Genomic DNA, 27,928 nt, shown 5'->3' with positions numbered 1-27,928 from the left:
TTGTAATACATCCACAGGCACAGTCAACCTAGTGTATGTAAACGTCTGACCCACTGGAATTGTGATACAGTGAATTATAAGTGAAATAATCGGTCTGTAAACAATTTTTGTAATGGCTTGTGTCATACACAAAGTGGATGTCCTAACCGACTAGCCAAAACTATAGTATGTCAACAAGAAATTTGTGGAGTGGTTGAAAAACAAGTTTTAATGAGTCCAACCTAAGTGTATGTAAACTTCCGACTTCAACTGTAAGAGCGACGTCAACTTACCAACATTACGACCAGGAATATGACTTTTCTGAAGCGGCTCCTTTGTTCAGACCTCCACCCTGGACATTGGATCTAATCCCAGAGGCCGACCAAAAACAATGTCGTCGCCGCAGGAGAGGCAGACGGAGTGGCCTCCTGGTCAGACTTAGAAGGCGAGCACACCACCCTCCGCTTCCAAGCATTTTAGTCACCAATGTCCAGGCTCTAGACAACTTTGTGGGCGAAATTAGGGCACAAATTGCCTTCCAGAGAGACAGAGATTGTAACATTCTCTGTTTCACGGAAACATGGCTCACTCGGAATATATGTTGTCAGAGTCGGTACAGCCACCGGGTTTCTTCAATCGTCGCACCGACAGAAACAAACATCTCTCTGGTAAGAAGAAGGGCGGGGATGTATGCCTCATGATTAACTACTACTGGTGTAACAATAATAACATACAGGAACTCAAATCCATTTGTTCGTCTGACCTAGAATTCCTTACAATCAAATGCATTATCTCCCAAGAGAATTGTCTTCAATTATAGTCACAGCCGTGTATATCCCCCCCAAGCAAATACCTCAATGGCCCTGAAAGAATTTCTCCGGACTCTAAGTAAACTGGAAACCATATATCCTGAAGCTGCATTTATTGTAGCTGGGGATTTTAACAAAGCTAATTTGAGAAGAAGGCTACCTAAATTCTACCAGCACATTGACTGGACCACTGCTGCTGTAACTTCCGCGATGCATACAAGGCCCTCCCCTGCCCTCCCTTCGGCAAATCCGACCACAACTCCATCTTGCTTGTACCATCCTATAGGTAGAAAATCAAACAGGATGAACCCATGACTAGAACCATTCAACGCTGGTCTGACCAAATGGAATCCACGCTTCAAGACTGTTTTGATCACGTGGACTGGAAAAAGTTCTGGGAAGCCTCAGACAACATCGATTTATATACTGACTTGGTGAGTGAGTTTATTAGGAAGTGCATTGGTGCAGTGTTGTACCCAGTGACTATTAAAACCTACCCCAACCAGAAACCGTGGATTTGATGACGGCATTCTGGCAAAACTGAAAGCGCGAATCACCGCATTCAACCATGGAAAGAGGTCGGGGAATATGTCTGAATATAAACCGTGTAGTTATTCCCTCCGTAAGGCAATCAAACAAGCAAAGTCGCAATTCAACGGCCCAGACACGAGACGTATGTGGCAGGGTCTACAGGCAATTACGGACTAAAACCAGCCATGTCATGGACACCGACGTCTTGCTTCCAGACAAGCTAAACACCTTCTTCGCCCGCTTTGAGGATAATACAGTGGCACCAGCGCGTCCCACTACCAAGGACTTGGGGCCACCCCGCTCCTTCTCCTTGGCCGACATCAGTACGACATTTAAACGTGTTATCCTTTGCAGGGCTGGTGGCCCAGACGGCATCCCTAGCCGCGTCCTCAGAGCATGCGCAGACCAGTTGGCTGGCTGGTGTTTACGGACATTTTCAATCGCTCCCTATCCCAGTCTGCTGTCCCCACATGCTTCAAGATGGCCACCATTGTTCCTGTACCCGAAAAGGCAAAGATAACTGAACTAAATGACTACTGCCAGAGCACTCACTTCTGTCATCATGAAGAGCTTTGAGAGACTAGTCAAGGATCAAATCACCTCCCCCTTACCTGCCACCCTAGACCCACTTCAGTTTTCATACCGCCCCAACAGGTCCACAGACGGTGCAATCGCCATCACACTGCCCTATCCCATCTGGACAAGAGGAATATTTACGTAAGAATGCTGTTCATTGACGACAGCTCAGCATTCAACACCATAGTACACTCCAAGATTATCATTAAGCTTGAGGCCCTGGGTCTCAACCCCATCCTGTGCAATTGGGTTCTGGACATTCTGACATTCCCCAGGTGGTGAAGGTAGGAAACAACATCTCCACTTCGCTGATCCTCAACACTGGGGTCCCACAAGGGTGCATGCTCAGCCTCTTCCTGTACTCTCTGTTCACCCATGACTGCGTGGCCATGCATGCCTCCAACACAATCATCATATTTGCAGATGACACAACAGTAGTGGGCTTGATTACCAACAACGACGAGACAGGCTACAGGGAGGTGGTGAGGGCACTCGGAGTGTGGTGTCAGGAAAATAACCTCTCACTCAACATCAACAAAACATCGGAGATGATCGTGAACTTCAGGAAACAGCAGAGGGAACACCCCCCTATCCACATCGACGGGACAGTAGTGGAGAAGGTGGAAAGTTTTCAGTTCCTCAGCGTACACATCACAGACAAACTGAAATGGTCCACCCATGCAGACAGTGTGCTGTTGCGCCTCTTCAGGAGGCTGAAGAAATTTGGCTTGTCACCTAAAACGCTCAAACTTTCACAGATGCACAATCGAAAGCATCCTGTCAGATTGTATCACCGGTACGGCAACTGCACACCCTCAACCGCAAGGCTCTCCAGAGGGTAGTGAGGTCTGCACAACGCATCACCGTGGGAAAACTACCTTCCCTCCAGGACACCGACAGCACCCGATGTAACAGGAAGGCCAAAAAGATCATCAAGGACAACAACCACCCGAGCCACTGCCTGTTCACCCTGCTATCATCCAGAAGGCGAGGTCAGTGCTGGTGCAAAAAAACAGCTTCTATCTCAATGCCATCAGACTGTTAAACAGCCATCACTAACATAGAGGCTCACTTTAAATAATTCCACTTTAATAATGTTTACATATCCTACATTAATCATCTCATATGTATATACTGTATTTCATACCATCTATTGCATTTTGCCTATCCCGCACGGCCATCGCTCATCCATATATTATATATTTATTTATATGTTATATCTTATTCCATTCCTTTACACTTGTGTGTGTGTAAGGTAGTTGTTGTGAATTTGTTAGATTACTTGTTAGATATTACTGCACTGTCGGAACTAGAACCACAAGCATTTCGCTACACTCGCAATAACATCTGCTAACCATGTGGATGTGACAAATACAATTTGATTTGACCTAAGATAACATAGCATGGCAGCAACACAACATGATAACATGATAGCAACACAGATTGATGAGGGAAAAACAACAATTTAATAAACTGTAGATTAAGGCTGAAGCCTAACAAAATGTGGAAAAAGTCAAGGGGTCTGAATACTTTCTGAAGGCACTGTAGCTTCATTCTTATGTTTTATTTCTATTGTGTTTTTAGTTTCTTCTTCTGCACTGTCGGGAAAGGCATGTAAAGTAAGCATTTCATTGAATGGTCTACACTTGTTGTATTCAGCCCCTGTGACAAATAAGATTTAATTTGACTGACATTGTATTGCCACATGTATTCAGGATTATGATTCCTTGGGCTCTTTCCTTGCTTGGCCAAATGAAAACTAGACCTTCAGTAAAATGTTCCCATAGCAAAGGAAGAGACGTTCTCACAAAGGGAGTGAAAATAGGTAGCTCTTTGCGAAGGGAATCACAGTTGCTGTGGAAACCAGACAAAAGGAACAACTTGGAGGCTAAACTCCATTCCAACCGTTCTCTACCCGTGGCTGCGGCAATATGGGTCAATGTTGAAAACCTGTACAGTTCAAGCCCTTTCAAGCGAGCCACACTAGCTGCCAATGAACCCGACTTGGAAGAAAAACAGTGGGAAAACAAACAAAATGTGAGTCTAATATAGACCTCCTTGGACTTTTGTCATAGCGTACAGATGTCCATTAGACCTAATACTGTTTTATTATGAGCAACCAGCTTCCTAAACATGATCTATGTTTTACCCTAGACCCCCATACAATCAAAGCTTTGGGGAGGACACAGGAGATCCCAGTGAAACCTGATCCGGCTAGGAGAATGAGGAGCACGTGTGGTGACGTACAATGACCATGAGAGAGCCTGAGGGTCAGGACGGCAGGGGTGGGCTGTTTTGACGGTACTAACTTAGCTGTGAACCAAGGCCAACAACAGTGAAAGTCCTTTCCGAGAAATGGGGCACTCATGAATTCCACACTTTACAAAACAAACTCAATACTAAGTGGTACAGGAAAAACTACAGTAAGAGACTGGATGGATTGTTTGGTCTAGCTGGCTTGTTTACATGATGAAATAAGACTCAGAAACCCAGATGTTTTGGATCACAAATATGTGCGGCTACGTTCTTGTCTTAAATGTTGTAAAAAACATGACAAATACAAACTACCTGGGTAAATTCCTTCCATCCCTCTCTGTGTTAAATACGATTTACATTCTGCAGAGAAAGTGTCACCTTGGACAGACAGTGTTTACTGCTGGATCTAGCTCCTTTTCTGAGGAATGTGCCTCAGCTCTCAGAAACCCAAAGAAATACTGTACATTCAGTATACATGACTCGTCTATGACTCGGAAGTAAAGCGGATGATTACGGTAATAAAGGGGACGATTACAGTAATAAAGGGGATGATTACAGTATGCACTAGGGCCTGAGTTACAGACCTGTAGTTATAACTGCTGTATTCAAAGTCAATCAGCATGAGCTTCTGTCCGTCAGAGCCCTCACGACCACTGAGGAGCAGGACATTTCCTAAAGGATGACAGGAATAATTATTACATTACCTTGTATTTAAAATACTATCTTCACTAGCTTTACAGAAAGCAATACTATGCCTAAGATCCTTACCCTCTTGACAGTCATTGTGGCAGAAAACAACAGGGGAGTGAGTGGAGTCCAGCAAAGATCTACAAAGAAAAACAAGCCATATTTCAGCAGGTAAGAAGCAGAAGTTAGAATGCATTCGGAAAGTATTCAGACCCCATGACTTTTTCCACCTTTTGTTACGTTACAGCCTTATTCTAACATGAATTAAATAGTTTTCCCCCTAATCAATTTACACACAATACCCCCTAATGACAAAGAGAAAACTGTTTTTTAGGTATGAAATGTCACCTTTACGTAAGTATTCAGACCCTTTACTCAGTACTTTGTTGAAGTACCTTTGGCAGCAATTACAGCCTTGAGTCTTGGGTATGGCACACCTGTATTTGGGGAGTTTCTCCCATTCTTCTCTGCAGATCCTCTCAAGCTCTGTCAGGTTGGATGGGAAGCGTCGCTGCATAGCTATTTTCAGGTGTCTCCAGAGATTGGGTTCAAATCCGAGCTCTGGCTGGGCCAATCAAGGACATTCAGAGACTTGTCCGAAGCCAATCCTGCGGTGTCTTGGCTGTGTGCTTAGGGTTGTTGTCCTGTTGGAAGGTGAACCTTCGCCCCAGTCTGAGATCCTGAGCACTCTGGAGCAGGTTTTTTTTAATATAGTTTTTTTACGGATCTCTCTGTACTTTGCTCCTTTCATCTTTCCCTAGATCCTGACTAGTCTCCCAGTTTATGCCGCAGAAAAACCTCCCCACAGCATGATGCTGGCAACACCATGCTTCAACGTAGGGATGGTGCCAGGTTTCCTCCAGATGTGGCGTTTGGCATTCAGGCAAAATAGTTCAATCTTGGCAGTCCAGAAAATCTTGTTTCTCATTGTCTGAGAGTCCTTTAGGTGCCTTTTGGCAAACTCCAAGCGGGCTGTCGTGTGCCTTTTACAAAGGCGTGGCCACTCTACCATAAAGGCCTGATTGGTGGAGTGCTGCAAATATGGGAGAACCTTCCAGAAGGACAACCATCTCCACAGAGGAACTCTGGAGCTCTGTCAGCGTGACCATTGGATTCTTAGTCACCTCCCTGACCAAGGCCCTTCTCCCCCAATTGCTCAGTTTGGCCGGGCGGCCAGCTCTAGGAAGATTCTTGGTGGTTCCAAACTTTGTACATTTAATAATGATGGAGGCTACTGTGTTCTTGGGGACCTTCAATGCTGCAGAACATTTTTGGTACCCTTCCCCAGATGTGTGCCTCGACACAATCCTGTCTCTGAGCTCTACGTACAATTGCTTCGACCTCATGGCTTGGATTTTTGCTCTGACATGTACTGTCAAGGTGTGTGCCTTTCCAAATCATGTCCAATCAATTGAATTTACTACAGGTGGACTCCAATTAAATTGTAGAAACATTTCAAGGATGATCAATGGAAACAGGATGAACCTGAGCTCAATTTCGAGTCTCATAGCAAAGGGTCTGAATACTTATGTAAATAAGGTATTTCTGTTGTTTATATTTTTAATACATTTGCTAACATTTCTAAAAACCTGTTTTCGCTTTGTCATTATGGGGTATTTTGTATAGATTTATGAGGGGGGGAAATTATGTAATCCATTTCAGAATAACACTGTAACGTAACAAAATGTGGAAAAAGTCAAGGGGTCTGAATACTTTGCACCGAATGCACTGTATATGTCCACTAATTCACTGTTTACCCCCCAAAAAACAGAATGCCAAATTCCAACACATATTTCAACCACTCAGACAACAGAGTCTTTGTATGGAATTATTGGCTTATTATTGTTGACTGGATTCCACACCATTTTATTGGAAAACACCACGTGACTATTACATATCTGAATTACTGCATATACATGTAATCATGTCTGTTCCTGTGTGCTTAGTCTAAAAGGTGTTATGTACGTGATTCAGGAACCAGGGTGGCCTTACTTGAGACTCTCCATCTCCTGGGGCAGATTATAGCTCCTCAGACGGGCAAACTTGCGAATGTGTGACTCCCTGGTGAAGGTTAGTCTCATCACCTGGTTCAGGTACCTGTGGATAGGGGAAACATTAGGACAGTCAGGGTATGTATGGGATACAAGAAGTTGTAGAGTTTAAAGATAAGAGAGATATCACTATTTTATCACAGCGATGATGATAATGAACTTCTTGTCTATACTCGTACAAATGACGCATTATCTGTGAGGACAAGCAACTTTTTCTCTGTGATTTCCTTGAAACTATCCTTAGGCCACGAAGCAGGTCAACAAGTCAATATTTCACTCCGATAAGCTAATCCATTAAACAACTTATATGCCCTGTTTTAACTGTAAGTAAATACTGTAAGTCAATTCACTAGGCCATTCATAAAACACATAATCAAAAGGAAGGCAAAGAACATTCACTAAGTCTGTTATTGGCGTGTTTTATTCTTCAAATACTTTGGGAAACATACTGTTTCAATTTTAACATGTAATCAAATCAATTTTAACCCACGGAATTTGGTGTACCGTTTGTCACTCCTTTGCATTCCACACGTTAGTGCTCTACCGCTGCTTTCTCCACAAGCTCTATTTATTTCTACTTGAGGGCTATTGCATGAAATGATATTAGATCATTAGAGAGAAAAAACTATTCAATTACCTCTAGAATAAGGATGCAACGCAACAAAACGTGGAAAAAACAAATCAATTCTAAAAGCTTTAACAAGAGCAAGGTATTGTGTTTCATTTGAAAACAGCATCACATTTTGTAAAAGCAGAATATTTCAGGTCCTCCTAACCTCTCTGTTATTCTCAAACCAGGTGACTTGAGGATTGACCAACAAAAGCAAACTAGCAACCATTTTGTAAGAGGAGATATGTGTGATAGCTAATGTTTGTTTGGAGATTTCAGTGAGGTCAGGTTAGGCAAAGAGGGTTTACAGTTTCTATTGGAAATTGCATTATAAGAGACCAACTCACTTGTCGATAGTTCCAAACAGCCATTTGGGCTCCTTGTTGAAAGGCATTCTCATACCATGGAACTTGGCCATCTTCTCAGCTATTTCAGCAGATATGCTTGGCATGCTCAGCTCATCTGTGTCCAATTTGCGACTCTATTAACACAAAGGACATCAGGGTTTCAAGTCTTAGCTGAATACAGCTTGTCTTAAATCCCATCAAGCTGACAACTTTTTATGCAACAATAAACAGAGACAACATTATCAACTGCTGACAGGGTTGTCAAAAAGAATGGAGGATATAACTAGCTTCAATGCATTCTTCCCTCCACTCTGGCCACTGTCAACACTAACAGTTTAAGATCTTATCACAGCAGAAGCTGCTTAAAGGCCATTTGCTTGACCTCTGTGGTTTCTTGGTCTCCGAGGACTTTAAGTGGATAACTAAAACATCTTTACTGCTGTTCTAAAACTTTTATTAAGATGTACCAGTCAAAAGTTTGGATACACCTACTCATTCAAAGGTTTTTCTTTCTTTCTTTTTTACTATTTTCTACATTGCCAGCAGCATACCACCCTGCATACCACTGCTGGCTTTTTTCTGAAGCTAAGCAGGGTTGGTCCCTGGATGGGAGACCAGATGCTGCTGGAAGTGGTGTTGGAGGGCCAGTAGGAGGCACCCTTTCCGCTGGTCTAAAACAAAAAATATCCCAATGCCCCAGGGCAGTGATTTGGGACATTGCCCTATATAGGGTGCAGATGGGTTGTTAAATGGGTGTCCTGGCTCTCAGTGCTCACTAAAGATCCCATTGCACTTATTGTAAGAGTAAGGGTTTTAACCCTGGTGTCCTGGCTAAATTCCCAATCTGGCCCTCATATGGTCACCTAATCATCCCCAGCTTACAATTGGCTCATTCTTTCCCCTGTAACTATTCCCCAGGTTGTTGCAGTAAATGAGAATGTGTTCTCTGACAACTTACCTGGTAAAATAAGGGATAAATAATGAAGACATCATTCTGTCAACCAGCTTCACGAGGTGACCACCTGGGACACTTTTCTTGGTTACAACATGATTCCATATGTGTTATTTAATAGTTTTGATGTCTTCACTGTTATTCTACAATGTAAAATAAAGAAAAACCTTGTAATGAGTAGGTGTTTCTAAACTTTGGATTGGTAATGTACATCATACAAGCAAAACTGGTGATTCAGATAGAACATGACTATACTCTTGGTCTGTACCTATTTCAATTGATTAAATTGTCTAGCCTGAGGTGTGCGTTGAATTTTGCAAGATAACTCTTGTTAGGACAATGCCTGGGCAACATGGACATGGAATCAATTTACTTATCACTTCAAGCTATTTTTTGCCACTTTAAAAAGGGAAGATATTTAGTATGGTTAGGGCAGCAGGTAGCCTAGCAGTTAAGAGCGTTGGTCCAGTAACCGAAAGGTCGCTGGCTCAAATCCGGCTAAGTGAAAAATCTGTCAATGTGCCCTTGAGCAAGGCACTCAAACTTAATTGCTCCTGTAAGTTGCTCTGGATAAGAGTGTCTGCTAAATTACTAAAATGTCAAATGTATTCCCTTTGTACATACTGTAAATGAAACACACATCACTGAACAGAACATGCACAGATCCTACAGGTTTCCTATCTTCATTTGAACAATTTCTCACAGCAGGAAAATAATCCTACAGGAATTGTGGATAATAATTCATGTATAAAAATAAAGTATAATCAATATACTCTATGGATTATAATTAATGGACCTTTTTGTAGAGGTTGATACATTTTTTGTTAGGGGAAATCAAGTCTGACATTTAAAGTGGAAATATCAAACTTTAGAATACTTTTTAAACCTTGAATACACTACAAGTTTGCATTTACTGCAGCGCAGGATCATTTTCTGAGACAGCAGAGTGATTAAATTAAGATAGTACACCTGTACACACATACACGTACTCAGGCACACACAGGCACACAGTCGTGAATATTTGTTTTCTCTATCAATGATTATCACTCCACAGAGTCACTTACAGGGACAAACTGCTCCAGTCTACCCTGGGGGAAGATGCCATAGAGTTTGGGCCCAAGCTCCCGCTCTGCCAGAATGGCAAACATCACACTCTCCAGCACCATGGCCTCAGCACCCTGCAGACACAAAGAACAGAACGTTGTTAACTTCTATTGAACTTCAGGATTGTCAGTCACTGTTGCCACAACCAACCTTAGAAATTAGGAGGGAAAATTACTTAGTCATTGGTTGATGTTTACATGGTAACTGGAAGAGAAGACAATTAATAGGATAAGCTAAAAACGACTGCAGCCAACCTGTGGTCCAATGTTAGCTGTGATCTTTCATCAAGTGGGGGTTAGTAGGACAGAAACTCATTAAATTCTATAGGATTAGTTGAGAACAGCTTAGACAGCGGAAGCTGATGATGAGGCACATGACCGTACAACACATGAAACAAGCTTAGGCTGTCTGGAAGAGATAGGATCATTTTTCCAGGGATCTAGCATTCACAATTTATAAATCAATGATACACAGGTCCAGATATTTGAGTCATGAGAACTGTAAAATGGCTACCTCAAACAAATTACGTTCACAACTCTGTCAGTGATTTGGCAGGTATTTCATCCATCATGGTGGTAAGTTTAAAAGCAGATTTGGACCAGAAAGGGAAGAAGTGAGTTGCGTTCCACATGAGGAGAATAATAAAACAAGGGGCCAATTGTACTGAGAGAGGCAGAGCCTGCCAACAGCATCAATTAGTAATTGTGGCTGCTTAACCAAAGAAGATACCAGGGCTTTCAACTGTGGAGTAAAATGGTGTCAGGAGCAATTATCTGAGCCCAGAGCTCTAAAATAGCTAGAATTCAAAGATAGGCCTATACAGTCTGACACAATTTATTAGAAAAGTCTGTTAACTTACAGATAAATATATGTTGTTACTTAAAAATAAAGGGTTCTTATTATTGCATATTAATGTAGCTAAGTACATTAAAAATAATCGCCATTATTACACTTTATATACAGTACTATACAGTAGTAACCCATATAGCCTATAGGTGCATGGCCGCGGGAAAACCTTAGTGCTGCTTTTGATACCATCGATCGCCACATTCTTTTGGAGAGATTGGAAACCCAAATTGGTCTACACGGACAAGTTCTGGCCTGGTTTAGATCTTATCTGTCGGAAATATATCAGTTTGTCTCTGTGAATGGTTTGTCCTCTGACAATTCCGGTGTTCCTCAAGGTTCCGTTTTAGGACTACTATTGTTTTCACTATATATTTTACCTCTTGGGGATGTCATTCGAAAACAGAATGTTAACTTTCACTGCAATGCGGATGACACACAGCTGTACATTTCAATGAAACATGGTGAAGCCCCAAAATTGCCCTCGCTAGAAGCCTGTGTTTCAGACATAAAGAAGTGGATGGCTGCAAAACAGAGATGCTTGTTCTAGGTCCCAACAAACAAAGAGATCTTCTGTTGAATCTGACAATTACTCTTAATGGTTGTACAGTCGTCTCAAATACAACTGTGAAAGACCTTGGCATTACTCTCTTTTGATCTCTCATTTGACGAACATATCAAGACTGTTTCAAGGACAGCTTTTTTCCATCTACGTACCATTGCAAAAATCAGAAACTTTCTGTCCAAAAATGATGCAGAAAAATGAATCCATGCTTTTGTTACTTCTAGGTTAGACTACTGCAATGCTCTACTTTCCGGCTACCCGGATAAAGCACTAAATAAACTTCAGTTAGTGCTAAATATGGCTGCTAGAATCCTGACTAGAACCAAAAAAGTTGATCATATTACTCCAGTGCTAGCCTCCCTACACTGGCTTCCTGACAAGGCAAGGACTGATTTCAAGGTTTTACTGCTAACCTACAAAGCATTACATGGGCTTGTTCCTACCTATCTCTCTGATTTGGTATGTCCTGCCGTACCTACCTACACGTATGCTACGCTACGGTCACAAGACGCAGGCCTCGTAATTGTCCCTAGAATTTCTAAGCAAACAGCTGGGGGCAGGGCTTTCTCCTATAGAGCTCCATTTTTGTGGACTGGTCTGCCTACCCATGTGAGAGACGCAAACTCGGTCTCAACCTTTAAGTCTTTTCTGAAGACTCATCTCTTCAGTGGGTCATATGATTGAGTGTAGTCTGGCCCAGGAGTGTGAAGGTGAACAGAAAGGCTCTGGAGCAATGAACCGCCCTTGCTGTCTTTGCCTGGCAGGTTCCCCTCTTTCCACTGGGATTCTCTGCCTCTAACCCTATTACAGGGGCTGAGTCACTGGCTTACTGGTGCTCTTTCATGCCGTCCCTAGGAGGGGTGCGTCACTTGAGTGGGTTCCTGTCTGGGTTGGCGCCCCCCCTTGGGTTGTGCCGTGGCGGAGATCTTTGTGGGCTATACTCGGCCTTGTCTCAGGATGGTAAGTTGGTGGTTGAAGATATCCCTCTAGTGGTGTGGGGGCTGTGCTTTGGCAAAGTGGGTGGGGTTATATCCTTCCTGTTTGGCCCTGTCTGGGGGTATCATTGGATGGACCCCTCCTGTCTCAGCCTCCAGTATTTATGCTGCAGCAGTTTGTGTGCCGGGGGCTAGGGTCAGTTTGTTATATCTGGAGTACTTCTCCTGTCTTATCCGTTGTCCTGTGTGAATTTAAGTATGCTCTCTCTAATTCTCACTTTCTTTCTCTCTCTCAGAGGACCTGAGCCGTAGGACCATGCCTCAGGACTACCTGGCATGATGACTCCTTGCTATCCCCAGTCCATCTGGCCGTACTGCTGCTCCAGTTTCAACTGTTCTGCCTGCGGCTATGGATTCCTGACCTGTTCACCGGACGTGCTACCTGTCCCAGACCTATTATTTGACCATGCTGGTCATTTATGAACATTTGAACATCTTGGCCATGTTCTGTTATAATCTCCACCCGGCACAGCCAGAAGAGGACTGGCCACCCCTCATAGCCTGGTTCCTCTCGGTTTCTTCCTAGGTTTTGGCCTTTCTAGGGAGTTTTTCCTAGCAAATGTGCTTCATCACCTGCATTGCTTGCTGTTTGGGGTTTTAGGCTGGGTTTCCGTACAGCACTTTGAGATATCAGCTGATGTACTGTACGAAGGGCTATATAAATAAATTTGATTTGAAAATGTTTTGGGTTGGAGGTGCTGTCAAGAGGTATTTTTCTCTGCTCATACAGGAGTAATAGGCCTAGTGCACTAATTTGGTGGGAAAAAGTTTATTTTATACATATATTATTTTTTCTTGAAATATATTTTGGGGGATTTTGATTCATCAGCACCCCTACTTCCTGCGGATATGAACAGGTGCCCTTATCGACTGTAACGGCTATGAGCTGGCAGTGGTCTGTGGACTCTGACTATCGGGCAAGAAATTTGCTAAGTGTGCACTTCAAAGTGACTCAGCTCTTTCTGTCGGAAGCCAAATAGGAGGAAAATAAACCATAGTAGTGCTTTGCTAATGGCGTGTTGAATGCACATTGGACTGACCTCATATGACTATAGACATAGGGAAAACATTATTAGTAAACAGGGTTGGGTAGGTTACTTTATAAATGTAATCCATTACAGTTACTAGTTACATGTCCAAAATTGTAATCGGTAACGTAACTTTTGGATTACCCAAACTCAGCAACGTACTCCGATTTCATCCAGTTACTTTTATTGCAGGATAAATCAATGTTAAAGTTTACATAGCTGGCCTTTTCTTTATGGTTTGGTTATGTAGGCTTCTTCTAATCAATCAATTTCTACTACATATAATAATGATTAAATTATATCTTTACATTAACAACCAAAGTATATCAGAATTCCAGACATTCTAATAAATGTTGAAAAACAAGCTTTTGGGTGTAACAGTTGAACTAAACTCATGAGGCATTTCTAAGTTATATCCTTCAAGAATCAATGGATATATATATATAATTTCTGAATCCAAAAATGGATGTAGCATCTACAGATTGCCCCATTTAAGTCTATCAAAAGTGTGCGAGTTTGAGCATGTGTCCACTAGGCCTATGGACTTAAAAGAAAATCAGCATTAATTATATTGAGCAAAAAAAGACGCACTTTTCTTCCATAGGCTTGGATCCACACTATGCAGCTGTTGCAAGAGCACATTTTTCACTGGCTGTCCACTGGTTTCAAAAACAATTATTGATAGGCAGCTTAAACTTCTTGAATTCAACCATTATTTGGTTCAAATACACATTTGTGAACAGCCATCCACAACAACCACAATCCGTAATATCGTGACTACACGGTCTGCGAGCGTTGCAAAATAAATGTAGAAATCTATGTTATTCAATTATTGCACCCACACTGCTCGCGCATCAACGAGCGTCTGCGTTGCCAAGGGCTAAAATAGAAGTCCTTTCTATTTCTGACACAGATTGTGCTGCAATTCCTGCCTCTCCCATCTCCTCATTGGTTTATAGAAGCAGGTACCCACGTGCCATCTCCACATTGGTTATACCCACGTGGGTGATTGAAAGACGAACTGTGTTGCCGGTCGTCATGGTAATACTATGAAGATGCCAATCACCATATAAGTTCAAAGATGAAAAAGCCTGGAAGGAGGAGAGATGACTAGAAACGATTCGGTTGACTGTTTTATGTGTGGATTAATTGTCGGAGTAGAGGACCTTGTGCATTTCAGGTAAAATAACAACTCAATGTTTATATCCCAGGACAAATTAGCTAGCAACAGCAAGCTAGCTAAAAAGGACAAATTAGCTAGCAAGTGCAAGCTAACTAGCTAAATTGCCATAAATGTTTAATGCTTTTCGACCTGTCCCCAAATTAATGTAATTGGTTCAGAGTTTGTTTTTATATTTTAACCTGAGTGTCGTGATCGTGTTTGGTGTAGGGGGACAAAATAAATGTATGCATGATGGCGCACACGCTCAGCCGGTTTGAGTTCCGTGTAAGGCGCAAATAGCTAAATGAGAGAGCAGCAATGGGATTCACATCAATGCGCTATGTAGATATCAATAATAAGTATCGCCGTAGACTACACCAGTGCTGTCATCCTTACCTATAAGCGTTTATTCAAGTTGGATAATCTTTGGATGCTGACCTCTCACCTTTGGAAGACAGCTTGAACTGTATCCTACAAAAGCCTATTCCTGATAATTTCCCTTGATCCATCAAACACATCTGGTGTGTTATCATAGTGGTCTCTGACTTGTGGTCAGACTCGCTCAGGTGGAACAAATTTAAAATTGCGCGTTTTTTCAATGCTGATTTCAATGTCATTGAGAAAACAGAGAGGTGTCAACAATTTTTTTCCGCAAACATATTTTCTGAATTTAAAAGTAATCCTCAAAGTAATCATCTAGTTTTTCAAAAGTATCTGTAATCTGATTACAATATTTTTGCTGGTAATGTAACGGATTATAGTTACCATTACATGTAATCCGTTACATGTAATCCGTTACTCCTCAACACTAAGTAAATAATCACTGACAACATGGGGAACTTCTACAGTACTCATTTTTGAATGGCTTTCCCACTATTCAAAATAGAGATATCATCTTTAGGTCTATCCACTGTGTAGATTTCATGCCATAAAATGGGTGAGACCATAGATTTGTACATATGAAGCCATAATGATCCTTAGTGTGGCAGACCTATTAAAAACAACTAAGCCAATTTTAAACTCTGCAAGTATTCATATTCAAAACATTCACAGATGGGTTCTGCTCCGATGATATTAATAACATATCTCTGTGGTGCTGATGGATGCCAAATGGAAATCTGCTCAACCTGTTATCATAATCATCCTGACGAACATTGTGGCCTTGCAGCCTGTATGTAGGTCTACATGTACAATGCATTTCCATGTCCATGAAATCACTCTAAAAGTGGGTCAGCAGTCCAACGACATTTATTTTACAACCTATCACAACAGGTTGTTGAGCAAGGCTTTTCAAATTCAATTGGCTAAGTAGCCTAATTTTCAGGTTAATAATCAACAATGCTATCTATCATCCACATCCTGGTCTGTTGATGACCACTTTGTCGTGCAACTGTTCAGCACTCCATTCATCCAACCTTCCCCAGTATTGAAAAAAAGAAAAAGGGCTTTTTTTAATGGCTACCATTTCCTCTGTTGAAACTCAATATGCAGTATGATTTGTCAATTTAAATACATGATTACAACTAATCTGTGGAACAGAAAGTGATACAATGTGATGTCCCTTTTATCAGGATACTGAGGTCCACTGTGGGCTGTCCAGGTGTGAACACTACTATTCTGACTGCTAAATCACAATTCCTCAAAAACACTACTGTGGTCCACATTTCCTAATTAAGTGTGCTTGCTGAAAGTAAAGCACAACTTTAGAAACTGTTCATGCTTATTATAATAATAATAAATAATAATAATTTAGCTGGAACCTCTAGCGCCAAAACCGTAAAAGCTACAAACACCAAAACAGCTTTAAAACGTCCAGACTACCATTGGTTAGTGTGCTTGAAAAAAACATGTTGATACTACTTATACTTTTCACACTGCAACTACATTTGCATAAATCCCAATGCTTTTCAATGGTCATAGACTTGAATGGGGAAAATGTCCACCGTAACTAGTGCAGTCTGAAATACTGTCTTTGGAAAATTACTTCCCTGTTGTCACGACTTCTATCGAAGTCGAAGCCTCGACTTGTTCGGGCGGTGCTCGGCGGTCGACGTCACAGGTCTTCTAGCCATCATTGATCCATTTTTCATTTTTCATTGGTTTTGTCTTGTCTTCTTACACACCTGGTTTCAATCCCATTCATTACCTGTTGTGTATTTGACCCTCTGTTTCCCCTCATGTCTTTGTCAGAGATTGTTTGTATTTCAGTGTTGTGTTGTTTTTGTACTGGTGCGCGATGGGTCCTCGTACCCACTTTGTTTATTGTTACAGTTAGTGTTTGGAGTATGTTTTGTTTATTGTTATTAAATAACTCTCAGTTTGATTCTCCTGCACCTGACTTCCCTGCCACCTATACACACGACTCTGACAGAATCTCTGACCAAAAAATGAAGTCAGCAGGAGAAGGTACCCGGCCATGGAGGTGGAGGAGCGCGTCATGGAACACACAGAGATGATTGACAATCTGACCGCCGCCATGGATTGCGTTGTCCAGAATATGGACCGCTGGGAGAGACTGAGTTTTTCCAGTGCCTTCACCAGCACAACCGGGGTCTCCCCTGAGTGCCCCTTTCCCCGCCTGAACCCAGCAGGATCCATTTATCCCTGCCTAAGGGGTACGACGGAGATACTGCCGGCTGCCAGGGTTTTCTCCTCAAACTAAGCTTGTATCTGGCCACGGTCCACCCAGCTCCATCGGACCGTTAGAAGAGTTACGCCCTCATCTCATGCCTCACCGGGAAAGCCCTGGAGTGGGCCAGCGCTGTGTGTAGAGGAGGTTGCGGCGTTAGACCATTTTGAGGAGTTCACCCGCCATTTCAGGACAGAATTCGACCACCCACCCAAAGGCAGAGCGTCTGGTGAGCGCCTCTACCATCTGAGGCAGGAGACGAGGGGCGCACAGGAATTTGCTCTGGAGTTTAGGACCCTGGCTAACGGTGCTGGATGGAGCGACAGGGCCCTGATCGACCATTACCGCTGTAGTCTACGCGAGGACGTCCATCGGGAGCTGGTCTGTAGAGACACCACCATCAACTTCGACCAGCTGGTGGACATGTCCATCAGGCTGGACAACATGCTGGCTACTCGTGGACGTCTAGATCGGGATCTGGTTGTTCCATCCTCCCGCACCCTCTCTCCTGTACCCATGGAGTTGGGAGGAATGGGCGCAGGAAGACCGGAGGGGGTTCCCGCTCGAGCACCATATGTAGTCGCAGAGGTCACACTGCTGGTCGGTGCCGGGTTGGTTCCTCTGGGAATCAAGGCAGCAGGCAGGGCACTCTGGCGTCACCCCAGGTGAGTAGGCACCATTCTCATCCAGAGCCCTCTCTTGTAGATATGTTTGTCTCTGTCACTTTTCCTGAATTTTCCCTGCGTTCCCAGTATAAGGTGTTAGTAGATTCATGTGCGGCTGGGAATTTCATTAATAAAAGTTTAGTTCATAGTTGAGGGATCCCCATTGTAGCTGTGGATATGCCTTTCCCTATTCATGCCTTAGATAGTCGACCATTAGGGTCAGGGTTTATCAGGGAGGCCACCGGTCCTTTGTGTATGGTAACGCAGGAGGGTCACAAGGAAAATATTTGTCTTTTCCTTATTGATTCTCCTGCGTATTCTGTGTTGCTAGGCCTACCCTGGTTAGCTTGTCATAACCCCACTGTTTCTTGGCCACTGAGGGCTCTCACAGGGTTTATGTTGGTGCTACCATGGTGGAAAGTCCAGACCAGGTCTCCACCGTGCGCATTCCCCCAGAATATGACAATTTGGCAACTTAATTACCACCCCATCGACGGGGGGATTGTGCGATAGATCTCCTGGTAGAAGCTGCATTTCCCAGGAGTCACGTGTATCCCCTGTCGCAAGCGGAGACGGTGGCTATGGAGACATATGTCTCTGAATCCCTGCGTCAGGGGTACATTCAGCCCTCCATGTCACCCGTCTCCTTGAGTTTATTTTTTGTGAAGAAGGATGGCAGTTTGTGCCCATGCATTGATTATCGAGGTCTCAATAAAATCATGGTGAGGTATAGTTACCTGCTACCTTTTAACACCACGGCGATTGAGTCAATGCACGGGGCACGCTTCGTCACTAAACTGGATCTCAGGATGGCATACAATCTGGTGCGTATTCGTAAGGGAGACGAGTGGAAGACGGCATTTAGCATCAACTCAGGTCATTATGAGTACCTCGTCATGCCATATGCGTTGACGAATGCTCCATCAGTCTTCCAATCATTTGTAGACAAGATTTTCAGAGACCTGCACGAGCAGGGTGTAGTGGTGTATATCGATGATATCCTGATATACTCCGCTACACGCGCCGAGCATGTCCCTGGTGCGCAAAGTGCTTGGTCGCCTGTTGGAGCATGATCTATACGTTAAGGCTGAGATATGCTTGTTCTTCCAACAATCCGTCTCTTTCCTAGGGCATTGGATTTCCATGTCAGGAGTGGAGATGGAGAGCGACCGCATTGCAGCCGTGCGTAATTGGCCGACTCCCACCACGGTAAAGGAGGTGCAGCGATTCTTAGGGTTTGCCAACTACTACCGGAGGTTTATCCATGGTTTTGATCAGGTTGCTGCTCCCATTACCTCACTGCTAAAGGGGCCCCCAGTGCGCTTGCAGTGGTCGGCTGAGGCGAACAGAGCTTTTAGGCACCTGAAGGCTCTGTTTACCTCGGTTCCTGTGTTGGCTCATCCGGACTCCTCTTTGCCATTCATAGTGGAGGTGGAAGCATCTGAAGCTGGGATAGGAGCAGTGCTCTCTCAGCGCTCGGGTACGCCACTGAAGCTCCGCCCCTGTGACTTCTTCCTGCCGGAAGTCAGCTCTTCTCCTTGTTCGGCGGTTGACATCACCGGCTTTCGAGCCATCGCCGCTCCATTTTTCATTTATCCATTAGTTTTGTCTTGTTCCCTGCACACCTGGTTTACATTACCCAATCACACTACATGTATTTATTCCTCTGTTCCCCCTCATGTCTTTGTGTGTGATTGTTTTGTGTTACGTGTCATTTTTGACACACTATTTCTGGTGTGCGTTTATTCAGTGTTTTATATTCACAAGGTATGTTAATTTGTTTGTACTTTATTGTTGTGACTGTTTGCGCGTTTTTGCACTTTGTCATATTGGATGGAGGTTTCGACGCAGTGGCATCCTTCTGTTGGTTTCTCCTGCCTAAATAAAGTGTGCGCCTGTTCACAACTCTCTGCTCTCCTGCACCTAACTCCGCTCCCAGTACGCACACCATTGACAGCACCTCTATACAATGTATTAACAGTGTTCAGTGCCACAGTACCATCCGATGGGTACCACTTGCCATCCTTCTACCCCCTTTGTGCCAGGGCTACGGTCACATGACCATGGCACAGCAGGTGTGGAGATTTTCCACTTGAAGCTAGAGTTAAGACGACATTACTGTAATTAGTCATGTGAGTCTATATTAAAGTATGCCACGTTGCCCTTAAACCGTATTTAAATAACCTTACGGGCAATATTGTTGTCCATGTGAACCTAAATCACACTGTAATGAGAAAATGGCTACAAACATGCACACAGTTAAGAAGCAGTGAGGTCTATGAGGGGACAGACTGGCTAGCCAAGGTAGGATTAGCCTCTAGGATAAATCTGTGAATCTCATGCAAAAGATACTAATGGCATAGCAATGACAGATGAGTGACATGAACACATTGGTCGGATTACCCTCTCTTTATCTTGCTGTCATCAACTAACACAGGTGACCTCCATCCAAAGTGGTGACTCAACATGGCTATTTCTTAACACACTTTTATACCATCCCGTTTGGTGAATGGTCTGGCATTTTTCAAAGTGATCACTACGTCCATTGGCAATTACTAAAACCGTTCATGATAAACTAAGACTTATTTGATCAGACTCCAGAAAATGAATACAAAAACAGTCTTCAGGCCAGAAAAATTAAACATTGTGGGGATTTTCACAATCAGTTGGCAAATCTAACCAATAGTCTGGGTAGATCACCTTTGCCATTAGTTACTTACTTGAAAGAGATTTTCTTTGTTTGACTGTCTGGGCTCCCCCTTATTACAGGACATCTATCAATGAAAGAAAAAGCATGACCATGAGTTTCATGTACATTTTCAAAAGACTCATCATGCTACAGCATCCTCACAAAGAGACAATGACAGAGTACAGTATAGTCCCCAAGTTAACGGCCAAAAAGGCAATAGGAAAGCGCTCAGTGCCTTTTAAAGACCGACTTGAGATATTAAAGTCGTAGAAACAGAGAGATGAGCTCCATGAAAGGGATCTGTTATCTCCTGATCAAGGCAGGTGACATGAAGGTTAAGGTTTGGCTTCAACACCAGCTAGATCACTTACAGTATGCTCTGGCATAAAAACCAGATATTGGCATGGCTGCCCTATCTATAAACTAGCACTTTAAATATTTTCTCCTCTTTGGAAACCCAGTTACTCATGAATTTCAGAGATATTAATCACATTCGGTAGTTGATAAGACAATTCTAATTCCTCTGTAGATATGGTCGAAACATTTGAGAAAAATGTATTGTGTAATTTTCTGTAAAAATGGGCACGTTACTTTGGTGAAGAACATAGTGTTGCTCTAGCAACAGGTGTGCTAATATTGCACTGAGAACATTGGCATTAAAGGGTACCCACTGCCATTATCAATCAGAAAGAATCTCCTAAGCTGCATGAGACCATAATAAATAGATATTAATATTCAATTTTATTTGATTCTTACAATAATCTTTGTTGCTTTACATCTTGTGACTAATTCTACATGTTTAATTCATGGGTCTTTGTCCTCAGGTTCCAAATGGTGTATGACTTTTTATTAGATATGTGGCATGTCTCATTGTATTTTCTATTCTATAGTGTTACTTCAATTGTTTTACGCTAAAATGGTTTAGATCAGAGTTGTTGCTTTTGTCATTCCCATCCAACTAAAGGAGAATGTCAGCTTGACGGACTCTTGACCTGGATTCTCTGGTCATCTGATTTTAGCCAGGAGCTTATCTTGGAGTTGTCCTAACTAGCATTCCATCATGTGATCTATGAGCAAAGTAATGTGGACCTAATGACACGTCATCAGCAATGATATCCCCCTGTGTCATTTGGCAGTAGCTCATGACGCAAAAACTAAACTAGATTACGAAATGTTGTTATTACTAGTTGTTATAATTACTGTGCAACACCTCACATTTGAATTGCTGTCAGGTGAGCACCAATTTATTTATTTATTTGCAATGTGAGTTTTCTCATTTGTCTTATTTTGTATTACTATGTTATTTGACAACTTTTTTCCAATATGAAAAGGATAGGAAAGGTTAACACACAACCCCCCACCCTCCATATCTTCACAAGTGCATCAATTCACAAGCTGCCTTCCATAACAATGTGGATGAACTTTGTTGTGGACAATACCGAGACTTCAGGGATCTCATACTCTACCGTGTATGGTATGGTGGAATCACCTGGAAACAAGTGTGCTCAAGGCACGCTCCTTTTGGAAGGCCTACGGCAAAGAACATATGCATGTACAGCCATGGGGGTACATCACACCACAACAGCAGAAACACACACACACACACGCACACACGCACACAAACACACCCACAAACACACACAAGCAAGCGTACACACACACCAACACACATGTACACACGACTTGAGCCACCCATCATTTGGGTATTTGGCCGAGAGGGCATTTCAACAACAAGATGTTTGAGGAAGAAAATATCTCCTTCCCCTTCTGTCAAACCCCAAATTCCAGCAGCAAAGCCTAGACCACTGCTCAGCTTTCTTAGAACCTATCAGGGAATACATGTAGGCTGTGTTTTTCCTAAACTTTTACATAACATCACCATAACATGACCAGAAAATCAGGTTAATTCATATTGAACTTTTCAAGGGTCCAAGATTGTGCCTTTTGGTAGGCTACGTATTTAGCCTAAAGAACATTGATGGAATTGTTCAGTTAAACTGAATAGAGAATTCAAAGGACACACAACACATACAGTGGGGTCCGAAATGATTGACACCCTTAATAACGATGATCAAAAATGACCATATAAAATCTTTATGAAGGGTGTTTTTCAATCTTATAAAGGGTGTCAATAATTTTGAATTCCACTGTATATGGGTGCATTTCACTGAGACATGATAATGATCACCAGCTTCGTCAACGAAATTCAAACAAATAATATATTAAATGTATGTTTTATACACTGGACATTGTGTGACAAAAACATGTGTTTGGTAAGATATGACTGACTCACTCAACATTTCATTGTCTGTTTATAGATGTTATACACACCTGTAGAATAGCTCCATACAGGCGCAGGAGGACGTTACGGGGCTCATCAACTACACTGGTTTGGGTGTCGGGCAGGGCGCAGAGGAAGAGCTTGTTGCTGAGGCCACCTCTGTCACAACATTACAAAAAAAACAAATCAAGTTCATAGAAGAGTCACATTCCCCCAGGTCAATGAATGTGGCGGGCTAAATAACATTTTTGTTCTAGGATAAAGCCCATAAATAATAAGTGATGCTTTAAAGGCCAAATACAGACATTTTTATATCTACATCAAATCATTTCTGGGTAACAATTAAGTACCGTACTGCAATAGATTTCCATTCAAATGGGCAAATATAGCTTTTTAGCTAAAACTGTTTCTCAAGCAAGATTTCTGCTAGGACTGTCTGGGTGAGGAGGGAGAAACTGAAAATTATCTGTTATTTGCAGAGAGGTTTGGAACTCTTTGTTATTGGTTTATTAACCAATTTACCACATGGTTATGTCACCATTGGAAACCGAAACTCCCACCAGCAACTATCAGGAAATAACACTGGTCATTTTTTTGTGTAAGTTTCAACAGCTGTTGTACAATATGATATAAAACAGGCATAACATAATTTTGGGCCTTTAAATGGGCCTTTAAATTCAAAAACACATAATACAATCCCATATAGACAAAGGAATCGTTTTAATTTGAAATTACATTACTTAGGTTTATCACAGTATCATATTCTCTGTTTAAACTATCATACCACTGGACACCATGATATGGAGGACCAAGCATGCCATAATAATAAATAAATACCTAAATAAATGCACACATAAATAAACAAATACATGAATAAATAAATAAACGCACACATAACTAGATAAATAAATGGATGAATGAATGCACACATATCAATTAAAAAAATATTTAAATGAGTCACACTTTCATTCATTCATTTTATTAATTTAGATTATATTTTCATATATTTATTTCTGTATTTCTTCCTCCAATATGATGATGACGGGGTGTCAAGCAAATTTATGAATCTAGCAAACCATTGGTTAATCAATGTCACTGTCATGCCCTGACCTTAGAGAGCCTGTTTATTTCTCTATTTGGTTAGGTCAGGGTGTGATTTGGGTGGGCATTCTAGTTTTCTATTTTTTTGTTGGCCGGGTATGGTTCCCAACCAGAGGCAGCTGTCTATCGTTGTCTCTGATTGGAAATCATACTTAGGCAGCCTGTTTTCCACCTGAGTTTGTGGGATGTTGTTTTTGCACGGATGTAACAGTCACAGAGCATTGCTCGATTTAATTTGCCTGGGGTAAATTCAGTACAACAGAACAGTTATCAACATTTAATTAAACAGAAACGATACTGTACTGAATGATCAGTTGAAAAACGGTGTGATTATGGTGGCCCAGAGGGTGATTGTATATGGTGTGTTGCACCAGGACGCTCTGTTATAACCTGAACTCTGGTGAATTTGTCGGGAAACTTCCTCCAAAGAACTAATGGTTCCACCTCTGTGCCCATTGTAACAGCTAGCTGACCCAAGTTTCGATGCATGCCTCTATAACCAGGGTCAGTGTGCTAGCTTAGCATATAGCGCTGCCTCCTTGAACATTCCACTGACTGGGCTTCAATGAGGGTCCTATACCTCACCAACACATGTGACTGCCAGCTTGACAATGTGTGAACCGAATGAGCTATACAATAGGTACCAATTGGATAGCTCCATCTGTGACATTTCAAGCTAGCTGTGGAGTGAGGTTATGGTACGTTCTTACCTTCATTTAGCCCTTGATCATGACTCTCAGTTCCATTACATTACACATAAGTGTCATTGGACGAAGGCGTCTTCTGTATGGGGGAGCATTGTTAAGATTCGTCTGAACATTAAGATGTATTGCTTGCGGTACGGGTTTGGAAGCATAAGGACCTTATCTTTCATTTTACCAAGAAATATTTTTTTAAACACAAAAGGTTAAATTGACGCACCTTAATAGGGTTAGTGTTCCCACATGGTTATATCTCCATGTTACAGCACTTGTTTACTGAAAACAGATGGAAGACAAGAGGTTTACCACCTGTGATTATTAGATATCTAGCATTCTCCAAACAACAGCGTGTAAGTGTAATTCGGGAAGTGTAGTTTCATCAGATGGAGGCACCCATAGCTGTATGGATCTGTGCAAAACTGCTACAGTAAGTGTATCTTTTTTATTTGAATGATTATTTCTCGCTGATGAAAGACAAGGGCCATATGCTTCCAAAGCCGTACTGCAAGCAATGATTATTGATGTTTTTAAATGTTAAAACACAGCGTCCGGATTGTAGTTCACATGAGGCAGTTGTGGGCGAAGCTAATGGCTGAGAACTGTAAGGAGTTCACAAGAGCTAACCTCCGTTACACCTCCACACGGAAAAACAGGTAATCTGGAGAGGTGTTGTTTTCAGCAGCGTTAGCCAGCACTGCCAAGTCTCTGCCTGATTGCAGCCACCCTACTTGTCAGAAGAAGTGGGCTACTGTAGTTATCTACCGGTTGTAAATCTCTCAAATGTGTGTAGTTTGATTGTTTACATTTCGGACCATCGGACAGAAAAAAGCAACACACAGTGAAATTGATCAACCAATGGTGTGTTAGATACCACCCACAGATGTTTGATTGACACCCCCTCATTATCATATTGGAGGGAGAAATACCTAAATTAATAAATATATAAATTAATACAATGAATGTGTGAATAATTATATAATAGACTTGAATACATACAGATATGTAGAGAAAAATGAATGCAATTTGGTCAGTATTTATTCATTTCATTGCTCATTTATTTATGTGGAATTATTTATCTATTCGTGTGAGCATTTATTTATTTATAATTATGGTAGGTTTGGTCTTCCACACCATCATGACTAGGGAGAGAAAAAGCTATGCTATGCATTTGCAAACGCAGCAAATAACGGTTTCTCTGTGTAATGTATGAAAATTAAATATTGATAAGTAATGGTTGGGCTCAAAGATTATATTTACCTTATTAAACTGATTTGAAAATCCTCTTCTGTCACCGTTTTCCACGCACCGTGGAGAAATTCTTTGCACCATAAATATGCCTTGCGCTTCGTGTCCAGGTCGGGCTCATCCGGCCGGATGATGTCCTTGCATTCATCCTCAGTATCTGGCTGCACCTCAAGTGCGTTTTCAGTGATCAACAAACCCAACGACATAGAAGGGGAGGATGACACCCCGTTGATGAATTTCGTCTTCATGTTGTCTTAAAATTAATACTAAATAACCTACAGTTTGAATTAATTAGATAAAAGGAAATGTAGAATCAGGCTTGCTTCGACAAAAATACTCAGATTTGATTTCAAGCAATGTGTTTTTAATCAATCTAGAAAATATGCGTCTCGGGTTTATTCAAACAGCAGAGTAGACAAGACCGTTACATGTCAAGGAGTGAATCGACTGAAGAAACACTACTGGTTACTCCAGTCAATAGGCTGAAATCGACGGGGGTTGCACGGATTGCACGTAGGGTTTGCATCTAGACGTCATACTACCACACCCATTCTCTTTCCTCATTGGTTGGCACAAGCACGTCCTTTTAGGAGCAAAATAGAGACAGCCCAGCACCATTTCCCATGCATGGTAAAGGCCTTCTTGTAGCTGATCAGAAATATTATTTTGTGGTGCTATGATAAACCTGACCAAAATATTGTTTACATTAGGCTATGCTATGGATTATGCTATTGTTACCCAAGATTGACTAATTATCTTTCTCTAAAACAACTTCCACCTCAATGAGAGATGTGATTTTATATTTTCACAATGCATTTCCTACAAATGTGTTGACTATGCAATGTTTGTGCTGATCAGTGTGCACAAAATGGCAATTGAATATGGGAAAAGCTGAGCTGCTGAGGTGAAGTCTGTGTACCCAAGTAGACTTCAAATGCTATTTTGTCCCATTGCCCACTCTCAAGTATCGGTAGCTAGTATTCCATCCAATTGGCGACAGATTGGATATGATACATTTCAAAATGCTGTGTGTGAGGACATAGTGCAATAAAATATATTTTGCGCTAACTTTTTTATGTACAGAATTTAAAAAAACATTAGTTTAATGTGTTTCCAACGAATTTTCAACTCTACCAATGGTTTTATCACACACACTTGCCCAATCTGCTTTTGGTGCATGCTCTACAGACACGTTGCCCAATCTGGTTTTGGTGCATGCTCTACAGACAGACACATTGCCCAATCTGGTTTTGGTGCATGCTCTACAGACACATTGCCCAATCTGGTTTTGGTGCATGCTCTACAGACACATTGCCCAATCTGGTTTTGGTGCATGCTCTACAGACACGTTGCCCAATCTGGTTTTGGTGCATGCTCTACAGACACGTTGCCCAATCTGGTTTTGGTGCATGCTCTACAGACACATTGCCCAATCTGGTTTTGGTGCATGCTCTACAGACACGTTGCCCAATCTGGTTTTGGTGCATGCTCTACAGACACATTGCCCAATCTGGTTTTGGTGCATGCTCTACAGACACATTGCCCAATCTGGTTTTGGTCCATGCTCTACTGACACGTTGCCCAATCTGGTTTTGGTGCATGCTCTACAGACACGTTACCCAATCTGGTTTTGGTGCATGCTCTACAGACACGTTGCCCAATCTGGTTTTGGTGCATGCTCTACAGACACGTTGCCCAATCTGGTTTTGGTGCATGCTCTACAGACACGTTGCCCAATCTGGTTTTGGTGCATGCTCTACAGACACGTTGCCCAATCTGGTTTGGGTGCATGCTCTACAGACACATTGCCCAATCTGGTTTTGGTGCATGCTCTACAGACACGTTTGCTGATAAAGTGGACAGAGTAGGTTAAGCCTTGCCTATATGTCAAACTATGGATAAAAACATGACAATTGTCCCCCACAATGAAATCGGGGAGGGAACTATGGATCTGTTTTCATCCGTTAGTGTGTTCTTCACACGAAATATCTCAGACAGCACTGGCCCGATTTTGACAAAACTTCTCTTGCCAAAGAGATTCGGCATTTACAAAATTACATTGATTGCCCCATGGGGGGCGCTGCATCATTCGTGGGGGACGAAAGGTTTACTGTTGCAT

General features: G+C 42.2%; 1 protein-coding gene across 3 annotated transcripts in view; it reads right to left on the bottom strand.

The window, feature by feature from the left end:
* The window catches only part of LOC118401248 (choline kinase alpha-like), a 33,359-nt gene extending 7,030 nt beyond the window's left edge, over window positions 1-26,329 (bottom strand). The window contains exons 1-8 of one of the 3 annotated variants that reach the window (XM_035798603.2): window positions 25,822-26,325; window positions 22,813-22,921; window positions 20,513-20,566; window positions 9,863-9,976; window positions 7,847-7,980; window positions 6,831-6,935; window positions 4,920-4,978; window positions 4,736-4,823 (exon numbers count right to left, since the gene is read on the bottom strand). In XM_035798603.2, coding sequence (XP_035654496.1) covers window positions 4,736-4,823; window positions 4,920-4,978; window positions 6,831-6,935; window positions 7,847-7,980; window positions 9,863-9,976; window positions 20,513-20,566; window positions 22,813-22,921; window positions 25,822-26,057 — 899 coding nt within the window. In that variant the 5' untranslated portion in view covers window positions 26,058-26,325. The other 2 variants (XM_052474966.1, XM_035798604.2) reach the window with 2 other exon arrangements.
* Between the last annotated feature and the right edge of the window lie 1,599 nt (window positions 26,330-27,928).

The sequence above is a fragment of the Oncorhynchus keta genome, chromosome 22 (assembly GCF_023373465.1).
Source record: "Oncorhynchus keta strain PuntledgeMale-10-30-2019 chromosome 22, Oket_V2, whole genome shotgun sequence".
In the NCBI taxonomy this organism is placed as follows: Eukaryota; Metazoa; Chordata; class Actinopteri; order Salmoniformes; family Salmonidae; genus Oncorhynchus; species Oncorhynchus keta.
The sequence above is the reverse complement of the archived record's forward strand: the minus strand, read 5'-3'. Positions and strand labels throughout refer to the sequence as shown.